General features: G+C 41.6%; 2 protein-coding genes across 3 annotated transcripts; one reads left to right on the top strand and one right to left on the bottom strand.

Moving 5' to 3' along the window:
* Positions 1 to 3,284, bottom strand: LOC310876906 (nephrocan-like; the record flags this gene model as incomplete). Its single annotated transcript, XM_083790556.1, has 5 exons — positions 1 to 433; positions 742 to 1,466; positions 1,573 to 1,663; positions 2,337 to 2,422; positions 3,192 to 3,284. 5 exons carry the CDS (start codon positions 3,282 to 3,284, stop codon positions 1 to 3), a joined length of 1,428 nt encoding a protein of 475 aa, XP_083646682.1.
* Positions 3,285 to 6,398: 3,114 nt separating this feature from the next.
* Positions 6,399 to 21,073, top strand: gopc (golgi-associated PDZ and coiled-coil motif containing). Of its 2 annotated transcripts, XM_083790340.1 has the most exons (9): positions 6,399 to 6,956; positions 10,252 to 10,416; positions 12,461 to 12,484; positions 12,839 to 13,014; positions 13,999 to 14,164; positions 14,474 to 14,569; positions 15,203 to 15,367; positions 16,098 to 16,272; positions 17,082 to 21,073. In XM_083790340.1, exons 1-9 carry the CDS (start codon positions 6,678 to 6,680, stop codon positions 17,198 to 17,200), a joined length of 1,365 nt encoding a protein of 454 aa, XP_083646466.1. In that variant the 5' UTR covers positions 6,399 to 6,677; the 3' UTR covers positions 17,201 to 21,073. The 2 variants fall into 2 exon arrangements, with proteins under 2 accessions (XP_083646466.1, XP_083646467.1); XM_083790341.1 differs by lacking the exon at positions 12,461 to 12,484.
* The last annotated feature ends 309 nt before the right edge of the window (positions 21,074 to 21,382 follow it).

Here is a 21,382-nt window from a genome sequence, read left to right as displayed (position 1 = left end):
CTAATCGTAATCATAATAGTCCTCATCACTCGTAAGATCTGTGTCCTGTTTCTCACGTCTCATACCCTCCGTAACCTCCTCTGCCTCCTCCTCCTCACATCTGCCATCTGTCAGATAAGCCCTCCAATCTCTGCCAACAGACGGCACACTGACCAGCTCCTCGCTGCAGAGTTCCTCGCTAGGCACCTCCACCCCGCGAGCTGCTAGCAGCCTGCTCAGCCTCTTGAGCTCACAGGTGCAGTTCCAGGGGTTGCCGTCCAGGTAGAGAGTGGCGAGCCTGGGCAGGAAGTCCGGCAGGGTGTGGGGGAGCGTGGTCAGGTGGTTCCTGCGGAGATTCAGCACCTGCAGGCGTCTCAGTGTACGCATCGGCCCCTCCCGGATGACTGCGATGTGGTTGGCCTTCAGGTCTAAGCGGACCAGGCTTCCTGGGAGCCTGTTAAGCAGGAAGTGTATGTCACAAAAAAGAGGAATGGAGCACAAGAGCTGAGTAAAGTTCATGTGTGTTCAGCAAACAAACCTTCCAGCACCTGGTATTGTTTTAGTTTTGGGGAGTTCTAACCCGTACTCCCCCCACACACACATACACACACACACGCACACACGCACGCACGCACGACTGATGTTTTGTATGCATCAAGTCACCAATGACAATGGAACCGATGAGCCAAGGAACCTGCAAATGCTATACATCTCTATTTGTATTTAGGTGACAAAAGATATATAGATATATATACAGTATACCCGTCTGGAATTGAAGACAACAGATTTTGTTCCAGGGCCAGATTGGTGAGTAGCACGTTGTTCCTCAGTGCATTGGCCTCAAAGGTCTTAATGGTGTTGTTCTCCAGGAACAGATGTCTCAACTGCCTCATTCCAGATACATGGTGGAAGGAGATCTCCTGGATGGCGTTCTGTTTACAGTCGAGCCTCTCCAGGCGAGGAGCCAGTCTTCCGGGCAGCACCTTGAGGTGGTTGCCAGGCACGTCCAGAGAGGTCAGGTAAGGCAAACGCAGAGCACCGTCCACTGAGACCAGTCGGTTGTGGGCGGCCGACAGAGAGGTGAGGTTCCAGAGCTGTGCCATCTCCCGGCTCCTCAGAGCTCGGATCTGGTTGCGGTCCAGATTGAGGACTTTCAGAGATCCCGGGAGGTCATTGGGAACCCTGGACAGCAGGTTCCCTGCCAGACGCAGCGCACTCAGGGATTTGAGTTGTGTGAAAAAAGCAGAGGGGAAAGATGTGATTCTGTTACTTCCCGTGCTCAACAGTTTAAGCTGGGCCAGCCTCATGGACCCCTGGACCGTCTCTATGCGGTTACCGTCCAGGTATAAGCGTTCCAGCTTCACAAGACCTGAGAGGACGTTAGCGCGGAGTGTGGTGATGTGGTTACTCTGCAGGTCTAGCTCACGCAGCTTCTTCAGGTTTTCCAGGGTTGACTCCTGAAGAGTGTGGATCAGGTTGTTACCCACCTGAACAAAGAAATTTATTTGATAACATACTGTATGTAGCTACAATATTTATTTTAATTATTTGTGAGAAATCTCTTCTTTCTTGGAAGGTTGGCCTCTACTCTACCTTGAGGGTTTCCAGGTTAGTTGGGAGACCCCGGGGAACAAAGTGAAGCTTATTCTTCTGGAGGTCCAGGTGTCGTAATCTTCTAAGGGCCCTAAAAGCAGTCCGAAAGAATGCCAAATCTCAATCAATCACTGAATACAGATGATTGCGATAATATTCCATTCATTTTTATTATGCGCTCTTATCATCATACATCATATACATCACATTCCGTGCACACTCAGCCAATCAAATCATCACAAATGTCATTCCGACCAATCACAATTTGCGTCTTCACTTTTCTGTCCTCACTTTTGTCTTCAATGTTTGTGTTTACACAAACACGGAAAGCTGAGCATTGGAGGGGCTAGTGCCCCTCAAAAAACTATATTTAATCAGACTTTTAATATTAAATAATTTGTATCTCCTATTCTCTTATGTTAAAATGTAATCTCTGTAACTAGCAGAGTGGTGCTTGGACCCATTCATTCATTCATTCATTCATTCATTCAAGTTTTATCTATTCTCGAAATTACACTGAGTAATTAAACAAATTTTCAGTGTTGTTGAGTAATACAATATCATATAAAAAACATCACAATACATCAGTAGATCGTCGAGTAATACCAGTCTGAAGCGAGTGGTGCAACAGCACCCCCTATTGGTACTCTAAACATAGTAACATAGTCCCATAGTCCCATAGGGATAAAGCTGTTCCTTGGAGTGGTTGCACCACTCAAAAAATACATCAGTAGATCAGGAAAAGGGAAACAAAATTTCCCTACCTGAAAGCATTGTTCTCCACCACCTCCACCCCAGCTGAGGAAAGCACCACCTCCTCCAATACTGTCAGTCCTGACAAGTCTTGAACCTGTATGACACGTGTATATTAAATAGATACATATCCAGGCTCAGAAAGCTTTGGCGAAATAGCCTCTATATTTTTTAGTAATAAATGTACCTGCCTGAATATTTTGACTTGGCAGCCACCACATGTATTGGTGTGTGTGTGTGTGTGTGTGTGTGTGCGTGCGTGCGTGCGTGCGTGCGTGCGTGCGTGCATGCGTGTGCTTGAGTGATCTGTTTTGTTTTCTATTATATTTTGTATATTTATAATATACTGCTGTCTTTTATATGGACCCATGGGTCTGACATAAAGTTATTATTATTATTATTATTGAGCACTTATGGGACTCAGCATTTATATATGCAAATGTTTACACTATGCACTAAACTGACTAAAGTAATACTAAAACAATGTTGAATGTTGGTCATAAAACACACACACACACACACACACACACACACACACACGCACGCACATAACATAACATAAGTTTATGGTGGGGGTTTTCTCTGGGGGGGTTTTCTCATTTCCACATAATCCATTGAAATTATGGACAGTACAACCACAGATAAAGGGAATTTGAGACTTGGATACTTTTGTATTTTTGAAAGTGTTAGAAACTAAATCTATCACATTGAATATCATTATAACTAAATAGCACAAACAGAAAGCAATAAAACATGTATTGCATAAATCAATAGATATTAAATGTACTATATCATTATTAAGTATGTATTAATATCATGTATGAATTGAAATTAGGTAATGTGATTAATTCAATATTGTCACTTACCTTTACTTCCTTGATGTGGTTATAAGCCAGCTTTATTATCTTTGTGTCTCTAGATATCTGCGATGGAATAGCTTGCACCCTGAAACACTGCATGGACTGAACTGCTGCACTGTGGTCACACACACACTTCTTTGGGCACACACTGGTGCTGACCCATAGGTGTGGATTAAACAGCATACCTAGAAGCAGGACTAAAGCAACCCCTAACATGATGACTACCTAATTGTGCAGCCTGGCCCTTGTAGACAAACTTGCAACCCCCAATGAATCGGAAAATGTCTTACGTCCTCTTGCTCTGTATCTTCAAGACGGAAGAGGTTCTCTGCTTTCGGGAGTATAAATAGAAGGCTCAGAATGACCCAGGGTGAGAGTAGAGGTCTCCTTGCTTCATTTGGAACAATGGCTGAGATGTTTGCCTTGGGGTTAGAAAAACAACATTTGACATGGACAGAGAATTTAGCTGGGTCCAAAAGCTCGACAGGCCCTGTTTGTGGATGTGAGAAACTCCCTGATACACAATTTACAACCTATTCTGTGAAACCAATGCAATTTCCTTTCAGCAATGTTTGAATTCTGTGTTTGAAGTGCTGCATGTGTGACTTGAAATTCTTTGAGGTAGACAGCCTGTGTGTTGACTGACATGGCAGAGTAACTTCAGACCTCAAGGAAGTCCATTGATTATTATAGTAGTCACACATTTACTGAACTCATTAATATTATAGGCACCACGGCAGTGTCTATTCAAAAGAGGTCCAATACTTGGTAAATAATGCAAGAACATAAAACCTCAATTAAGAATATATGTTAAAAATGTAATCATAGGATATAGGATATAACTGTATAAGAAAAGTAAAATAAGATTTCAACAAAAAACTAAAGAGGGAATACAAAGATTATATATGGTCTGTGTCCATGAGACAAAAGCGTGGCTTGCTGACCATGATGAGTGACAGGATAAGAACTGGAGTGACACAGGACACAGGAAACCTTCAGACAAAAAAAGAAAAGTGCACTGCACTCCTTGGAGCACATGGATCCCCGCCAGGCCAGGTTGCCTACCCAGGACTGTGTTGCAGCCTTTTATAGCACCACTATCATGTTTATTTGAAACATTTGGGTGGCAAATCTTCCTTCAGCCTACTGGAAGTGTGTGTGCAACATTTTTGCAGCCTGCAGGCTGTATTCATGACTTGTGGCATTCCGTGCAAAACAGAACACTCGCAAATATTGGAAGCCAGTTATGGAATTTGAACCATCAGGCTGATACATCTTGATCACATCACTCAATAAATAATGTCACATTATCTCTAAGTTGTTCACTGATTTTCATGAGGTTTCGACAAAATATGTAGACTGGCAGAACCTGACCAGAGCCTATTGTGGTGGTTCTGGACAACCGTCTATGATGTATCCGACCGACTCAAGGCCGGGCACTGCACTCCCTGTGGTGGTGTGGAACGCGTGTGTCAAATTTGAAGTTGGCGGGGGCTGTGGGGCGAACGATTCTCGAGTTACGTGGATTACAGACGTATACGTATGTGAGTCATTCCACGAACCCGGTACGATTTCACACCCGTTGTGAAATTCTATTTTACCGAAAGGTTTTACTTTTTTGAATAGCCTACCCCACATCTTTAACTAGCAGAAAAACATTTTTTCCCATCTCAGGCATTAAATAAAAACATTCTTTTAATATATTTTTACATAGAATAATATAATAACGGGGTTGAAAATTCAAGTTCATTATTGTTATGGAGGGGAGAATGACTTGTGTAACGGGGTTGAGTGCGACTGGGGGACAGTTGATGATTAATCATTCAAATAGAATTACATTGACTGGGTGGGGAGTCTGGGGACAGTTGATAATTAATCATTAATATAGCATATAGGCTATAGTCCCAGACAGAGCTATAATGCTATTTTTTTTTTTTTTTTTTTATATATTTTTTGCGGCTTACGCCTTTTATTGTTTTTTTTAAGGGACAGACAGTAGGCTGACAGGAAACGGGAGAGAGATGGGGGAAGACATGCAGTAAAGGCCGTGTCGGGCTCGGGAGTCGAACCCGCGGCACACTGCGACTGGATTACCAGTCGGGTGCCCAGACGGTTACGCCACCGCCTGGGCCTATAATGCTATTTTAATGATTAATCATCTATTCATTCAAAAACTATATGACCAGCAATAAAATAACAGATACTGTCAGATAGATGTGAATGGCATAATTTAGGGATTTTTGAACATTTTGAATAGTCATAGTAGGCCTATCAATTAAGTCTCCTTTCATTGAAGGCCATTTATGAAAAACATGAAATAGGGGGTGTCTCAGTCACTGTCTATAGGCTACTGAAAGAAAGCAAGATTTATGAAGATAAAAATGCATGTATTGTTTTACACAATATTAAAGGGAACCGAGTCAATCGATAAAATACACGAAAAAAGGGACCACAAATCGTAAATGGCCGGAGAGGGTTTCGTGGAATGAGTCTGACTCTGTAGGGATTTTCAACTGATTATGAACCAGGGACCACCACCCTGACTGAGAATCAACCTGGGGACCACTGTTGTGTTCCCCTTAACAGCATATGTATTATTATATTGGTTATATGGGCACATTTCCTAATAATGGTGACTCAGACTCAACCAGTCAACCCCGTACAGTACGTGTGTGGGGCACTGGCCTGGGCGTACACTTTCCCGTACAAGTCAACTGTGGAAGTTCTTGACACAAGTTTGGGTTGGATGTGCATGTTTTTGTACTTTTTTCGTGTAACATTGACGTGTGTCGTGTCATCATACATCACCAGGTCATTTAGTGCACTCTGTACACACGGTACACACACACACACACACACACACACACACACACACACACACACACACACACACACACACACACGCACACACACGCACACGCAGTCACGCACGCACACACACACACACACACACACACACACACACACACACACACACACACACACACACACACACACTGCCTTTATTGTAAGATGTGGGAATGGGGTGGAGGTTGGCCGAGACGCCGAGTGTTCGTGCGAAGTCATACATACTGTCAAACACTCACAGTCACAGTCAGGACTCTTTAGTCGTTCCAGCCTGGCAGGGATAAAAAAAAAGGTTGTACTCTAATCCTCCAATCTCAGCATTGATTATTGGCTCTCACATCGATTGCTTTTTCTCTGATTGTGTGGCAGGCATTTGTAGTCGATGGATGCATCACATTATGATCACATCCGTTCGGTATCCGATTTCGGATTTCCTGGTTGTGATATTATTAGTGCTTGTGTAAGGGAAACAAGATAAACATATTCGAGTAGACCTCTTAAACTGTTCCCAAAATCAGACAATCTGAAGTTGTTCTCTGGATTCGATCACGGCTCTGATCGTTTTCCATTCTCTGTGTGTGTGGAGAGAAAACATTTCAGGTTAGCCAGGAAGCTAGGCTAACTCTCACTCACTCCCTACTGGAAATGTCTGCCTCGGCTTGCGGCTCCCCGTCGGCGGCGGCCCAGACCACGACGTCCCTGGTCGGCCCCAATCACGGGATGTCCATGTTCCGCTGGCTGGAGGTGCTGGAGAAGGAGTTCGACAAGGCGTTCGTAGACGTGGACCTTCTCCTCGGCGAGATCGACCCGGACCAAGCCGACATCACGTACGAGGGGCGGCAGAAGATGACCAGCCTGAGCTCATGTTTTGCTCAGCTCTGTCACAAAGCACAGACCATCTTTCAACTCAACCATAAACTAGAGGTGAGAACCGTGAGATGATATACTGTACAAATATAACAGTTGCTTATATTTGTATTGATATTGCAGAATTACAGTACATTTCAAGCACAAACTCAATACAAAGACTGTTAAGTGTTAACTGTGAGTGGACGACCCAATTAAGCATTACACTTGTTTACAAGAGGGTCCACCGGTCCACCATGTTCAATTCATCAAAACATTTAGAGACGTACAAATAGACACTTCTATATAGTCAAAGAACAGAACAGGAATTCATCATAAAGGAAGCAAAAGGGGAAAAGAAACATACAGCGAGGGGAAAAAGGGGGGAGTGAGGGGGAAAAGGGGTTACAAATGGATACATTGACAAATTATTTTCCTGTGTGGGACCGGGTTCTGCAGTGTGTTAGTGTTACTGCAGTGCTTTTATATTAATATATATTGAACTGAATCTAATATAATATCTATGACAGGTTGAGTGATTTCACTAACCCACCCTCGTTTACCAGCCCAATGCCAACTGAACTATGGTAAATGACAAGTCTAAGATGATGACTTTCAAGTATTTGTGAAGCAAATATAAGTTTACATGCAAAATGAGTTCCATTAGTGTGGACTGTCCTTACGGCATAAAGATATCTCCTGTGACTTAATATTGCATTCTTCCCCCATCACAAATTGGGATGCACCGATCCGGCTTTTTGGCATTCGATACCGATTTCGATACATGGGCGTCCAGTATCTGCCGATACAGAGTACCGATCCGATACCCCCCACAAAGAAACGTAATAACCTATTAAGCTGTATGCCTCACTGTGTGGAGTCTGGAATCATTATTTTGTGTAAGGCAACATCAAGGCTTGACTTAAACATTACTTTCCCAACTTTGTAAAACAAAATGTAACAAACACAGATATAAATGCACTGAATTATTTATTAATTAACTGTGCAACAGTTAGACCAGGTTAATGTGTGCGCAGGCTAGCCTGGCTGCATTCCACATGTTATACTGTCAATACTACACTGCTGTGTCACAGAGGAGGTAGAGTTGTTTTCATACTGTAATTACACATAATTATCGGATCGGATCGGATAATGGATCGGCCACCGATCCGATACCCGATCTAGAATTTTAGCCTGGATCGGCGCCGATCTCCGATACGAGTATCGGATCGGTGCATCCCTAATCACAAAACAGAAGAGCACAGTGGAAGAAAGACTTGTCAACCACTGCAAGCTGACTTTGCACATTGTACCTCTGAGTTCCATTTGTGTGGTCTCTCTTAACTTCATTACTTTCTGTTTGAATGAATGTTTGAATAGGGAATTGCTCCTTATTTGTTTAATGTGTGCAAACTGTGCATCCAGCCTGGCTGTCTGGATGGAAGACCTGTATGCTGAGTTGCTGATGCTGACAACATGGTTTGATGATTGTGCATCAGACCTGTAGTTTTATCTTCTACGATTGCATTTCATGCAAACATGAGAAGACTGGATGTAAAAAACCAAAAAGAACAGTTGAAGCAGCTCATTTCTCAGGAATGAATGAACATCTTTTGAGTTTGAGTAACATGAATCTACAGTTTAAAATATACCACAGGCTAAAGGAAGCTGATATATGTTGTAAATGGTGCATTTATATAGCGCCTTTATCCAAGGCGCTTTACATAGTGTCTTGCTCAAGGACACTTCGACACTAACTCTGGGGGAGCCCGGGTTCGAACTGGCAACCTTGCGGTTACCATCCGGCAACTCTACCCCTGTGCCACCGCCGCCCCTTAATTATTTTTAATAATTATTTTTGATTTTGTGAGGAGGGGTGGGGCTGGAGCTGGAGGAGGTTCTTTTCCAAAATAATTATTAAAAATAAATGAAACCGGTAAAGTAAATGACAAACCACGGCCCCCTCACATATTAGAAGGACAATATCAAGTCAACAGAAAAATGTTTAGGTGTTTTTAATGAATCTATGGAGTTTAAGTTACAATGGGGGCGGGGCAGCTAAAACTAGATAAAGTGCCCCTCGGGGCACAGGTCTCCTAGGCCAATGTTGGATGATTTGCAGCCATTTTGGATGATTTGAGCCATTTTGTTCCAAAAAAGTGTTTTGCAAAAAATCCACCTGTTGGTGGCGCTATAACAGTAGCCTGGTTAATAAACCAGACCGAATCAGCCGTTGGCAAAAATAAATTGCCTGCTGGCGGATTACGGTCTGGAGAGGCTCAATTGTACGCCCATTTCCTACACCAGAGAAATGGGGCGGCCAATCGGGACACGGTATGCAATATGGGCGGGCTTTGGTACAGTGACTTTCAATGCTTGAGACCTTTGACTGACAGTAGCTCTGACCAATTGCGTCAAAGAGAAAATGTTTCAACCCGCCCCCCTGGAAATGAAATCCAAGCTGAGCCTCCCCAGACTAATATCCCGCGGTCCGTGCGATATTAGTCTGGTTTATTAACCAGGCTACTATAACAGGCCAATGTGAAAAGGATGGGATATATTCCTCAGCCTAATGGAAAGTCTGTGAAAGATTTCACATAAATTGCATGCTGCAATCTGGAGGAGTAATATAAGAAAATGTGTTTTACAAAGGTCGGCCTCCTGGTGGTGCTATAACAGACCGTTCTCGAAAATTGTGTGGAAAATGTGGCATCGACTGGGTTAACCCGGTGCCGGAGATTAGCTGGTAACGGACGGACGGACGCACACACAATCCTGCAAACTTTGAAAGCCAATGTTAGCCAATTAGAAGTGTGTGTGAATGGGTGAATGCAATGCACATTGTAAAGTGCTTTAGATAAAGGCGCTATATAAATGCAGAGTATTTACCATTTATGTAGCACAGCAGATTAGCCAATGATACACGTATTGTGAATGGACAATTTAATTTATTGCAGTACTAAACGTGTCAGGTAGCCTACCAGAGGACTTTGTGTCAAATGGTTGTTTTGTACAGTATCACTGTTGTGCTTAGCTGACCATCACTATTCAGTAAATGTAAAAAGAGAATGGCTGAGAGCAGAGAATTACGTCCCGGAGGCATTACCAGCACATGTTAACAATGTGTTTCCTGACATAGGTTTGTTTAGTCAACAAACCAAGCACGTTTTTCAGGCTACACTACGTATTGTGTAGTGATGGACTATCATGCATGTCTGAATTGAAGTGACAAATTCAATGCGCCATTTCATGTAGGTAGGGAAATCCACATAAAACAAGGTCCAAATGAACGTAAAACCATTTCACTTGGGCTCAGGGAGGTGCAGTACAAACATGTAAACAAACAGTCGCTCATCACCTGTGTCCATCCCAGGCCCAGTTGGTGGACCTTCGGTCGGAGCTGACGGATGTGCAGGCGGAGAGGGCCGTGGTGGAGAGGGAGGTCCACGATCAGCTCCTTCAGCTTCACTCGTTTCAGCTGCAGCTCCATGCCAAGCACGGCCAGACCGAGGACTCAGACGCCATCAAAGACAGACTGGTATGTCAATGTTAACTCTAGCGACAACCTAACCTATAAGCCAGGGGTTCCCTTCCCACTTCCCATAATTGTTCAGCACGAGACCCAGTGACCGACCCACAAGATGTGGTGTCTCCCCAGCACCTAGACTTACTAATGTATTACTAGAAAATGCATTATGAATTATCCCCTTAATTAAGCCCTTTTTGTATTTAAAATAGACGATGTACAAGCTCAAAATGCATAGTGAGTTGTTGCGAGCTTGTAGATCTGCTATTTTCACCATTTGTTAAAAGTATTTTTTTTTCTTTTTCTCCCCCCTCATTTTTATTAATGGATTTCTTGTAATGATTATCAATTTAGAGATATTGCATTTTAAGGCCAACATCGGCCGATGCCGATATGATTACTGATTAATCCTTCTAATTTATTTTGAAAAATCTTAGGTGTTGTGAATTTAGGAGATCGTGATAACGGTACTGGTTGTCTTGTGTTGAAGTAAGTAAGTACCGTAATCCTCTGTGGCCCCTTTTCCACCGGTTGGGAACCGGTTCAGTTCTTTTTGGTTCGTTAATTATGAATTGAGTGTGCAAAACCATACCTAATATTAAATTGTTATCACCATGAAACTTCCCCAGTTGATTACTTACACAAAGACAATGATTTATGGTTTTACAAATCTTAAAAAGTTTAATATGCAAATTAGGCATTATATAGGAAAATATACAAAACAAATAAAATATGAAAAAGCTACTACTGTGGAAGGGTTATCATATATTAATTTACTTATATTGATCCTAAAAACAATTCAATATAGTTAATGGTTCCAATTTTGGAGGTCAGGCTCTTGAACTAAAAACTGGTTCTGAACTGAACCGGTTCCCAACCGGCTGAAAGGGGGTCCGAGTAAAGCAGCGGGCCCGGGAGAACAAGATGACAGCAGTATTACGCGACAGGTTCACAAACGTTATTACACAAAGGGAATACACATAGTGTTGGACACAACGTGACCAAAAGATAATATGATACATAGAAAGAACAGAATGTAATAGGATAAGAATGAGGATGACCTTACTGTAGTGTAGGCATCAGATGCATGATCTTGTATCAATAATTAACATGATGTATCAAGTACATAGGCGTCATTAGATGGCCATGGACACTTTTACTCGTGCAAATGTGTCTCAATCTATTTCTTTTTTAGCAACACTGCTATATGCTATCAAACCATCATCAGGCAGCGCTTTGAGAAAGTATAGCATGATGGACAAAGACACAATGACAACTTGCTTTCTCTCTCTTAGTTTCTCATGAAGGTCTTGCTTCTGATGCAACTATGTCTTGCTTCTGATGCAACTCTTATTTATTTTTATATATATATATATATATTATATATATATATATATATATATTATATATATACATACATACAGTATATAGCACCTGACGAAGCACACGGCGAAACATGTCGTGCTAATAAATAAGTTGAGTTCCCTGGAGTGTGCAGTCCCTTCCTTGGAAGGTTTTTCTCTTTATATATATATATATATATATATATATATATATATATATATATATATATATATATATATATATATATATATATATATATGGGGCTTTTATGCCTTTTATTTATAGGAGAGTAGACTGACAGGAAATAGGGAGTGACACACCCAGCAAATGTCGTCGGGATCGGGATTCGAACCCGCGACACGGTCAGGCTGGCATTGAAACCTAGGTTGCCCGGACCAAAGCCGGCGGCCCGGGCAGCAAATATTTGTTATTTCCCCCATATCTGCTATACTGTATTATCACCTCACCAACTCAACTTTTTTAACATGAAAAAACTAAATTAATTTATACTTTCAAGCAAAAGCTGATTGAATCTCATGTTGTGAGCTTGTAGACCTGCTATTTTGGGTATTAAGTAAATGAAAAAAAGAGAAGAATACAAAATCTATTACTTTTCTTATCGATTAAATTGATTAGTTCTATTAACTGTTGCTTCCCTACTGAGGTTTGAATTCTTCTAATGTTCGACTCCTTTTTCCTCTCTCCTTCAAAGCCTGTACCAACAGTGGAGGACATGGTGAGTTTGCGCGTTTGTGTCCCATCGCTTAATGTGTGTTTGTTTCAAACATGTCGGTGTGTGTCCCATTGGTGTGTGTGTTTACAGCCGTATATACATATTATTTTCTTGAGTATTGCCCAAAAGTACCAGCAGATATATATACTTTGCTAGCCTCACCCATTAGTTAGAGACTTCCCTTTTCATTTGCAATGCATTCACAGTGTGATGCATTATTAGCTTTAGATTGAAACGTTTTGTTTTCCGTGCGACGCATTTGACAACAAAGTATAAAATAGGGCATAATTGATTAAGCCATGACATCGCTGTCCCAAGATAATAACAAAAAGATTAACTCAGTCGTGTGTGTGTTAGGAACGGGAGCTGGAGGCCAGTAAGAAGGAGAAGGTTCGGGAGGTGAAACTGGAGGCAGAGGTGCGGCTCAATAAGAAGGATAACGAGGCCCTCCGCAGGCACATTGCAGTACTGCAGGCAGAGGTGTACGGGGCCAGACTGGCTGCTAAATACCTGGATAAGGAGCTGGCTGGCAGGTAGGTAGCAGAGATCCACGCACCATTCAAAATTACATTACATAATGGATAGTCAAAGTAACAGGTCACAAATTAAAACTAACTTTCAAGACCATCAAAGACCAATGTTAACCATATGAACCCTAGTGTAGCTATTCTGGGGGAACATGCTGTGCTCTACAAGCTTGTACATCAGCTATTTTCAGCAAAGAGTTAAAAAGGAGGGGACCAAGTATATAGACCCCTGATTAGAGTACGTCCAATGAGGTATATATGTTTAGTAGTTTAAAAAGAGAAATATTGTGTTATTTAATACACACACTTCATGGTCAAGGGAGACGTTGGATCCCTACTATGAAACTTAGTTTACTTAGTAGAGAACACCCTTCTTTACTGTATTTGAAGTACAGACATGATGTCCAAGTATAGGAAAACATTTTGTCCAATGCGTAAGTTACAAATCACACCCATGAGGGGCGCTCTTATCCCATACATCATCATGACGTAAAATAGACACTATGGCCCTCATTTATCAACGCGGTGTACACCCAAATATGGGTGTACACCGCGTTGATATATGATGGCATATGCCTATTTGCTCAGACACTATGACGTAAAATTCTCCATTCATAGTCAATGGGAATTTAATGTTTGTGTAGGACAAAAATAGACACTAAGCCGATTTGCTCAGAGTAGACACTATGACATACATTTCTCAATGGGATCCTCTGTCTAGGTTGGGCACAACCTTTGACACAATCATATTTCTGGTTTGAAAGTAGTACAATTTAGGCATTCAGCAGACGCATATCCAACTTACATACAAAACAAATGGCAGGGTAAACGGTGAAGTAAATAGATTGTAATGGATATATTTTAAGTGCTACAAGTACAATATAAATTGGATACAAGGTAAAACATCAAACATAGTTTATATCTAAATGGCATGCATAGCATCCATCTACATAGTACAACTAACTGATTGACTGCTGACTGTTCTTTCAGGGTGCAGCAGATCCAGCTGTTGGGACGCGACATGAAAGGGCCCGCCCATGATAAACTGTGGAACCAACTGGAAGCCGAGATCCACCTCCACCGGCACAAGACGGTCATCCGAGCCTGCAGGGGGCGCAACGACCCAAAGAAACCTCTACCCTCTCCTGTAGGACATGTGAGTGTCAGAAAGACTGAAGAATTATCCGCTGACCTAGAGTGTACAAATCTGTACTCCCAGAGTTACACACTTGTAACGCCCCGTTTGGACTACCAGCTACTGTATCAATCATTTTGCCTGGGACACCTTGGAACCTCCATAAGCACCCCTGATGTCGGCAGATTCAGTCCAATTCGTTCTTTACTGTGAATAGTTCCATTGAAATAAGTGCATGTACACAAAGTAATTACCGTAAGTTAATTAAGGCTACATGTCCATTGATACAATGGCATAGATGTAAATACACTAATCTATATCTGATTTCAGGACCCAGACTGCCTGAAGAAAACCCAGGGTGTGGGCCCCATCAGGAAGGTGGTGCTGGGCAAAGAAGACCATGAGGGCTTGGGCATCTCCATAACGGTATAAATAACGTCTACCTGCCTTGCCCTTCAGTCACAACCACATAACTATTGCTATGAGGCCATTCATTCACTACTTACCTACTTATCTGCTTTTGACTGTTTGAGACATAGCTTGTGTGACTTCTGTGTAGTCACACCTTTGAGTTATCTTCTTTGAGCTGAATCAAATACTATTTGGAAACTACTAGATATTCCTAGTCATTTCGATACCAATTGTGGGTGGGGGTTTATACTGTAAATATACAATCATAATATATAATCTACACTACATTGTCTGACAGAATCTCCACATATACTATGTGTCTCTTATTGTGGGCTTGCACAATTAAGCTTAGACACACAACTTCTCGAGTATAAGCCTGGTCGATGACCTGTCAATCATTATCTGTCTAATAAAAGAAGCAGTTATATCTTCATTCCTTCAGCACACACATTTCCTATATACCGTAGTTTTACAAGTGTTTTGGACTTGTATGGGCTGGTCATAACTCAAAGCATATCTCAAAGGAATGTCAGAAGAACATTTGACAGGGTTGCAAAGGGTCTTTAAATAAAACCTTTGGGTCCTGGTGTGGAATTAAGCACCACCACTACGGAGGGCATGCATTAACTTTGTATTGTCTCCAACCAGGGTGGAAAGGAACACGGTGTGCCCATCCTGATCTCAGAGATCCACCCCGGACAGCCGGCTGAACGCTGCGGTGGGCTCCATGTGGGGGACGCCATTCTGGCGGTCAACAGCATCAACCTCCGAGACGCCAAGCACAAGGAGGCTGTCACCATACTCTCACAGCAGGTACGATATGGAGACATTTGAGATTTTAGGAATATTATGATGGATTGTAATTATATGCGGGAAAGTTGGTACTAAACGACACTAGGATGAATACTAAGACTCTTTAACACAATCAGCGCCATCTGGTCAAAACCACGGAGAGCTCCCTAGATTACGCGTAGCAAGCCTTTCTTTGAGTGCTAAACAGGGAAGTGAACGGCAGCACGCATGCGTGAACAGCGAGTATGGTGCAGAAGGATAGGCCAACCACCCAAAAAAAGAAAACTATTAGAATATTTTTTTTCCCGTTAGATATCAATGAAACACGTCCTAGCAATCCATCGGTTGGATGAAACTAAGATGGACCAGCAATTCTCATTTAGCAACAATCTCACTCATTCCTCCTAAATAGAGGAATTAGCTAAGTTCAATTAGACAAAATCAAGGGCATTTCTCTGGTATTTATCTGTATCGAAAATTAATCAACAGTGAATTTTATAAACCATTACACCTCTAATGTTGTTTCCTTGGAATGCATATCAATTTGTTTGTACAAGGAAACACACACAACAAAATCCTCAGTGTTAATACCTGTAAGTTTTCACTCTCAAAGTTAAACACTCAGGCTTTTGCAGTAGACCTAGCTCAGACCCATCACTAAATAATATACTACAGTATCACACTGTGGTGCAGAAACAGCACTTACTTGTTGATTGGGTGTGTGCGTGCATGTGGATGTCTCCTTCTCCAGAGAGGAGAGATAGAGTTTGAGGTGGTGTATGTGGCCCCGGAGGTGGACAGCGATGACGAGAACGTGGAGTACGAGGACGAGAGTGGCCACCGCTACCGCCTCTATCTGGACGAGCTGGAGGAAAGCAGCGCAGCGGCACGCAGCAACAACGGACACGCGGATGCAGCCTCGCAGGGTACTACCACCACATGACACATTGTTTTTTTGCTTTCAGTACACGCATTAATCTGGCGCTAGCATTGAATAACCTTCATATCTGGTACGGACTCCCGAGTGATATGGTTTATAACAGTGTGTTATACCTCCAACATTCGTCATCAGGGGTTGTAGTTCTCGCTTCACGAGACTACTGCGGTGTTCCTCCAGTCTTTTGAGTAGGAGTATGTGCATGCACGTAAATGTAGATTAGTTGTTGGTAGGCTACTCAGGAAAACAATAGTGGTTAAAGGCAGTTCACACCCCATCAGATGCGCAACCCAACTCCCATCTGGTCTCTCCAATGTCTCCATTCTGTAGAATGTGTTGGTCTAGCCAGGAAGTGCAAGATCAAACTCGTCTCACAAGCCATATGAATATTTAATAATACTGGAGTGTGTGTGACATAATTAGAAGTTGCATCCCCCCAGTAAAATTATCACCACTGTTCGTCATTTGTGTGAAAGAGGAAAAACAAAGATGCATGTTCTTTGTGAGTCTCAGTATTGGATCTTTGACTCAACTATACACTATACAGTATGAATCATTAGAGACAGTGGAACAAACAACATTGACCCTTGACAGGATATTGTTTTGTGCAAAACTATGAAGTGATGTGTGAATCTACATACCGTATGTCACTATTTTGGGCTGGAACACAGCCATGTGGCTCAACTATGCATACCTCTAAAGGTTGCCTTATTTAAAATCAGTTTGGGCATTATGTAGGAGTAATGTTGAAAATAATCTGTCTCTCTTACTGTCACTTGTCTGTCCACTACTATATAGCCTTGGAGAAGATGTCCATGAGCGAAGGGCCGGAGAACGGTGACACAGGGATCTCAAGCGAGACGCCCTCAGAGGAGACCCCCTCCAAGGCTGCAGAGTCCACAGACAGCTCCTCCTAGAGGCTTGGAGGTTGAACTACAGGCCCTGGGGTTATGGAATGAGGGAAGGCGGGCAGAGAGACCAGGCTACAGGACGGTTGGTGGAAAATCCTTCTCCATACCTGGATATCAAAGCTTGGTCTACAAGGAAAGTGGAAAGAGGCACTCTGTATAAAATAATTTCCTCTCCTTCGGGATGATTGATATCATCGACCGTTGTTTTTTGGGATGGGGTGGCAGGGCTTGACAGGGGATGTGTTTGGGTCCTGAATTAGTCATAACGGAAGAGCGACCAGTTTGGGTGAAAGCTATGCTGTTAAACAGAGAAAGAAGCTAGTGTTGAGCTGTGAGCTCAAAACGACTGAACTGCGTTGTGTGATGTTTGTTTTTGTTGTCACTGTTTCATACTTTTGAGATTATTCTTACAAGGGGTGACCTGAATCCACGGCCATGCTGAATTAAATGGTAGAGGGCAGGAGGAAGGAGTCGCCATTCAAATGGGAAACATGCAGTTTTATCATGGAGAATTGCTGTGGATCACGAGGCTTTCAGTGTTGACTTGGTGTCAACGTTTTCAAGTTTATTGCTTTGTATAGTTACCGACAGCTTCCTCCCTTACACTAAAGACTACACTTTCCTTACAAGCCTAAGGATGACTATCATACTCGATGGGGGTAATATGTACTGATGTCTATGCCAATAATAATGTATTAATATCAGAACAGTAATGGTTTGCTGCTCAACTCGGTCTGAGCGAGTACAGAAGTAGATTTATCTCCATGTTCTGTTTAAAGAGCTATTTATCATTGCTGAGCCTTTTTCTTTCTTTCTCTTTCCTATGTTCTTCCACATTTATCAGACCTCATGAATAGTCAGATATCCATACTGACCACTCTGGGGTTCATGTCGGCACATACAAGCTGAGAAAACTTGTGGAGGCAGGAATTTCTATTTGCCAGGCCTGACAAAAACATATAAGTACATGTCTACAGGACATAGTACGATATACCATAGTTTTAATACACTGTAAGCATGTTCATTATAAGAACAGTTAAGTCATTCACAAGTAATTATACACCATCTTTATCAAATTTTATAAATGCTTGTTTATAATTCAAGAATTGTTGACTTAATGATATGCTACATCTCGTTTTAGAAAACCGTCCTCATAATAATCTGTTTCATGTGTTTTTATGAATGTGTGATTATAATGCATTATAAATACACTACAATCATGCAATTCTAATGATGGAGAGAATTGTCTATGAATGTGTACTCCTTTAGAAAGTGTTTTAAAAGCAGTCAAGTTTGTTAAGTCTCTAGAACAGTCTGCCTAGAAATAGAGGGACAATCCATTCATACCTAAGACAGCGGTTCCCAAACCTTTTTGGCCATGCACCCGCTGTTACCTCCCGACCAAGCTGATGCACCCCCCCCACATGGAAATATAAATTGCATAAGCTATATAGAGACATATATTTCCTTTTTATCCACATATATGAACCTGAATATGGCATAATGAATGCAGCATAGGCTATATTCTGGATTACATGCCATATATTGGCATAATATGTTCAAATAAACCATAGCACCACCATTAGACTTTTCATGTCGCGCACCCCCTAAAAGGCGCTCATGCACCACAAGGGGTGCACGCACTACAGTTTGGGAACCACTGCCTAAGACAATTAGCTCATACACAAAGACATAACAATGATTGACCAGGTACAGTAGTGGTGTAGTCCATGAAGTCTCATGTCTCAGTCCTCGACAAAAACTTTACTTTCAACTGAAAGCAGTGTTGACACTTCAACTCAGAAATTCTCAGAATGCATCTTTCAACAAAGTAAAACAAACTGCTTTGTAAAGGCAGTGTATAATATGAATTTCCGGGGGTAGTAGGCCTATGTCCTTTTGGCTTTGAAGGATATGACAATACAGTGAAGAGACACTGCAGACCACATTGAAGGAGAGGGTGACATGTAACACATGGACATTATGGTTTGGAATGTGCCCATCATTTGCCTGTGTAGTACACACATACTGTACACCACCTTGAGTGTTAAATGCAGTACACTGTTTGGTTCCATCTGAATTCATATATATACTGGGGTGATGGGAGAACTGCTCAAATTCTTTCTGATATTTATAGCCCCCCCCCCCCCTTACAAACAGCCTTGCACTAAAGACTAAAGGAGTTTTATATAGTAGTTTGAATTTGACCCAGTCATGTAACAAAAACATTGATGCCCCAAAAAAACCAAAAAAAAAACATTGTGAGTTAACGTTATTTATGTACCTTTGGCTTTTTCTGGAAATCAAGTCAAACAACCAAAAATGACATATCAAATAGTTAATTAGATCAATTATCTCTCAGAGAATCAGTGATACTGAAGGCTGGGTCAACATGGATTATTTACTGATATCTGTGTATTGCTCTGTGTTTTTATTTTTGTCAGTCTTACATGCTGTATGATTTTTTTTTTTCAATTGTGCCATGGAATCAATCAATAGTATTATTTACACTGCTTACTGATACAGCTTTGACCCATTCTGTGTCCAAACACGACAGCCCCTACACGATTGTGTTATGTGATATTAAGTAGTGATGGTCACAGTGAATCTCTGTCTTCTACATACCCATAAGATGATTAAGAAATGTACAATTTTACAAACACTTGTTGTCTTGTCACACACTGTATTAAGAAATGCTCCGTTTTACAGAAATTAAAACCAGTGCAATATCTATTTATTTATTTTACCCCTTTCTAAATCAACATCTTTTTTTATAACTATAGTTCCTCTACATTTAGCTAGTTAACAGCCTGTGCACTTTGCTTGCTTCTCTTTGGCTCCCTCACCTCTCCATACCCAAAGATAGTGAAAACTGTTTTCTCGACACATCACACATTCAGACCAGTGAGTGTTATGTGAATACTAACAGTTCTTCCTGGCAGGTTGTCTAAACTCTTAAAGTATTTAGACTGTCACTGTTAACAAGGTCTTGTATTGGAAGAGGGACAGACAATGTTCTCAGTACTGAGTTTCCCATGGGATACTCAGCGTAGATTGTTTAAAACTGTTAAACCAAATCATATGTATAAATGCAAACACTTTTTATTTAGGCTATACAGTTCAAAACGTGTGATAATTCATACCCACTGCATTTCAACCAGGTCAAATCTGTTTTCTCAGGGCCTCCTAAGAACAGAGGTGAACTTTGAAGCAATAAAGTGACCGTGTCCCCTCCTTCAGTGCACACACATCTGTATGTACTAAAGAAAAGATTAGACACAAAACTGCACATCAGAGCGTTTGTGGCTGCGAGTCACGTGCAGGAAGGCCCTAGTGTGACTTAAATCTGAATGTGGGATAGTGTGTCATCAGTTTGAAGGTCGCTCACATAGCCTCTACTCATCCACACATGTGGCAGGACGTTCAAACTGTCTGACAATCTTTAAAAGTGTGGCCTCGCAACACTATCCCTTAAAATCTTTGTTTGTTTTTTTTTCCCCCAGTGGTGATGTTTTTAATGAAGACATGCTTAGTTGAGTTTACACACTGAGGTCATAGCTTAAGCTTTAAGCCTGTTCTCCCACCACCACTGACAGTGCATGTCATGCATATCCTTAATAACTACCAACACACGCAGGAACAATGGCTCGATAGTTTGTACGCCGGATTGTTTACCTTCCCTTGCCACGTTCATGTTCTTTTGTTTGTCTTTGTTTTACCCCTCTTTTTGTTACTGTATGACTTGCAGGTTGTTTTTGTCACGTGTTTCAGAACTCTTCGATTTCTTATAAATGTGTTATATATCTCTGTAGTTACTGTATAGCCTACAAGTTATAGGAATGAGTCAATCTTTGAATAAAGTTCAATTTATTTGCCCAATGGTTTTTATTTGTTCATTCATTCAGACCTGGGAGGGGGGTGCTGGTGGAGGTAATTGCATGTTGTATTGAACTGTATTTTTCTTAAAGGTCAGTGATAGATGGGCAAGGCATATGTCACCTACTTTTAATAAATTTAAAAAAGTAATCCAAAGTCTTTCACATTAGGCATCAAATGTATTGATGGACATAAAGAATACAAAGTTTACAGTTAACGTGTACCTTAAAAGGATTAATGTTTAATAAAGAACAAATAATAGAGAATATAGCCGGTTCATAACACAGAATGTACAGTGCTCTTCCTAAGATT

This window comes from Protomyctophum parallelum (assembly GCF_964188405.1).
Source record: "Protomyctophum parallelum genome assembly, chromosome: 19".
Lineage (NCBI taxonomy): Eukaryota > Metazoa > Chordata > Actinopteri > Myctophiformes > Myctophidae > Protomyctophum > Protomyctophum parallelum.
Note: the sequence above shows the minus strand (reverse complement) of the source record. Positions and strands in the feature narration are given on the sequence as shown.

What these genes read in the sequence shown, in the direction of transcription:
- gopc (XM_083790340.1), top strand. Translation starts at nt 6,678, where the DNA reads ATGTCTGCCTCGGCTTGCGGCTCCCCGTCGGCGGCGGCCCAGACCACG. An exon ending in TACCCTCTCCTGTAGGACAT is followed by an intron (nt 14,165 to 14,473) that starts GTGAGTGTCAGA and finishes ATCTGATTTCAG; the next exon opens with GACCCAGACTGCCTGAAGAA. An exon ending in CGCGGATGCAGCCTCGCAGG is followed by an intron (nt 16,273 to 17,081) that starts GTACTACCACCA and finishes ACTACTATATAG; the next exon opens with CCTTGGAGAAGATGTCCATG.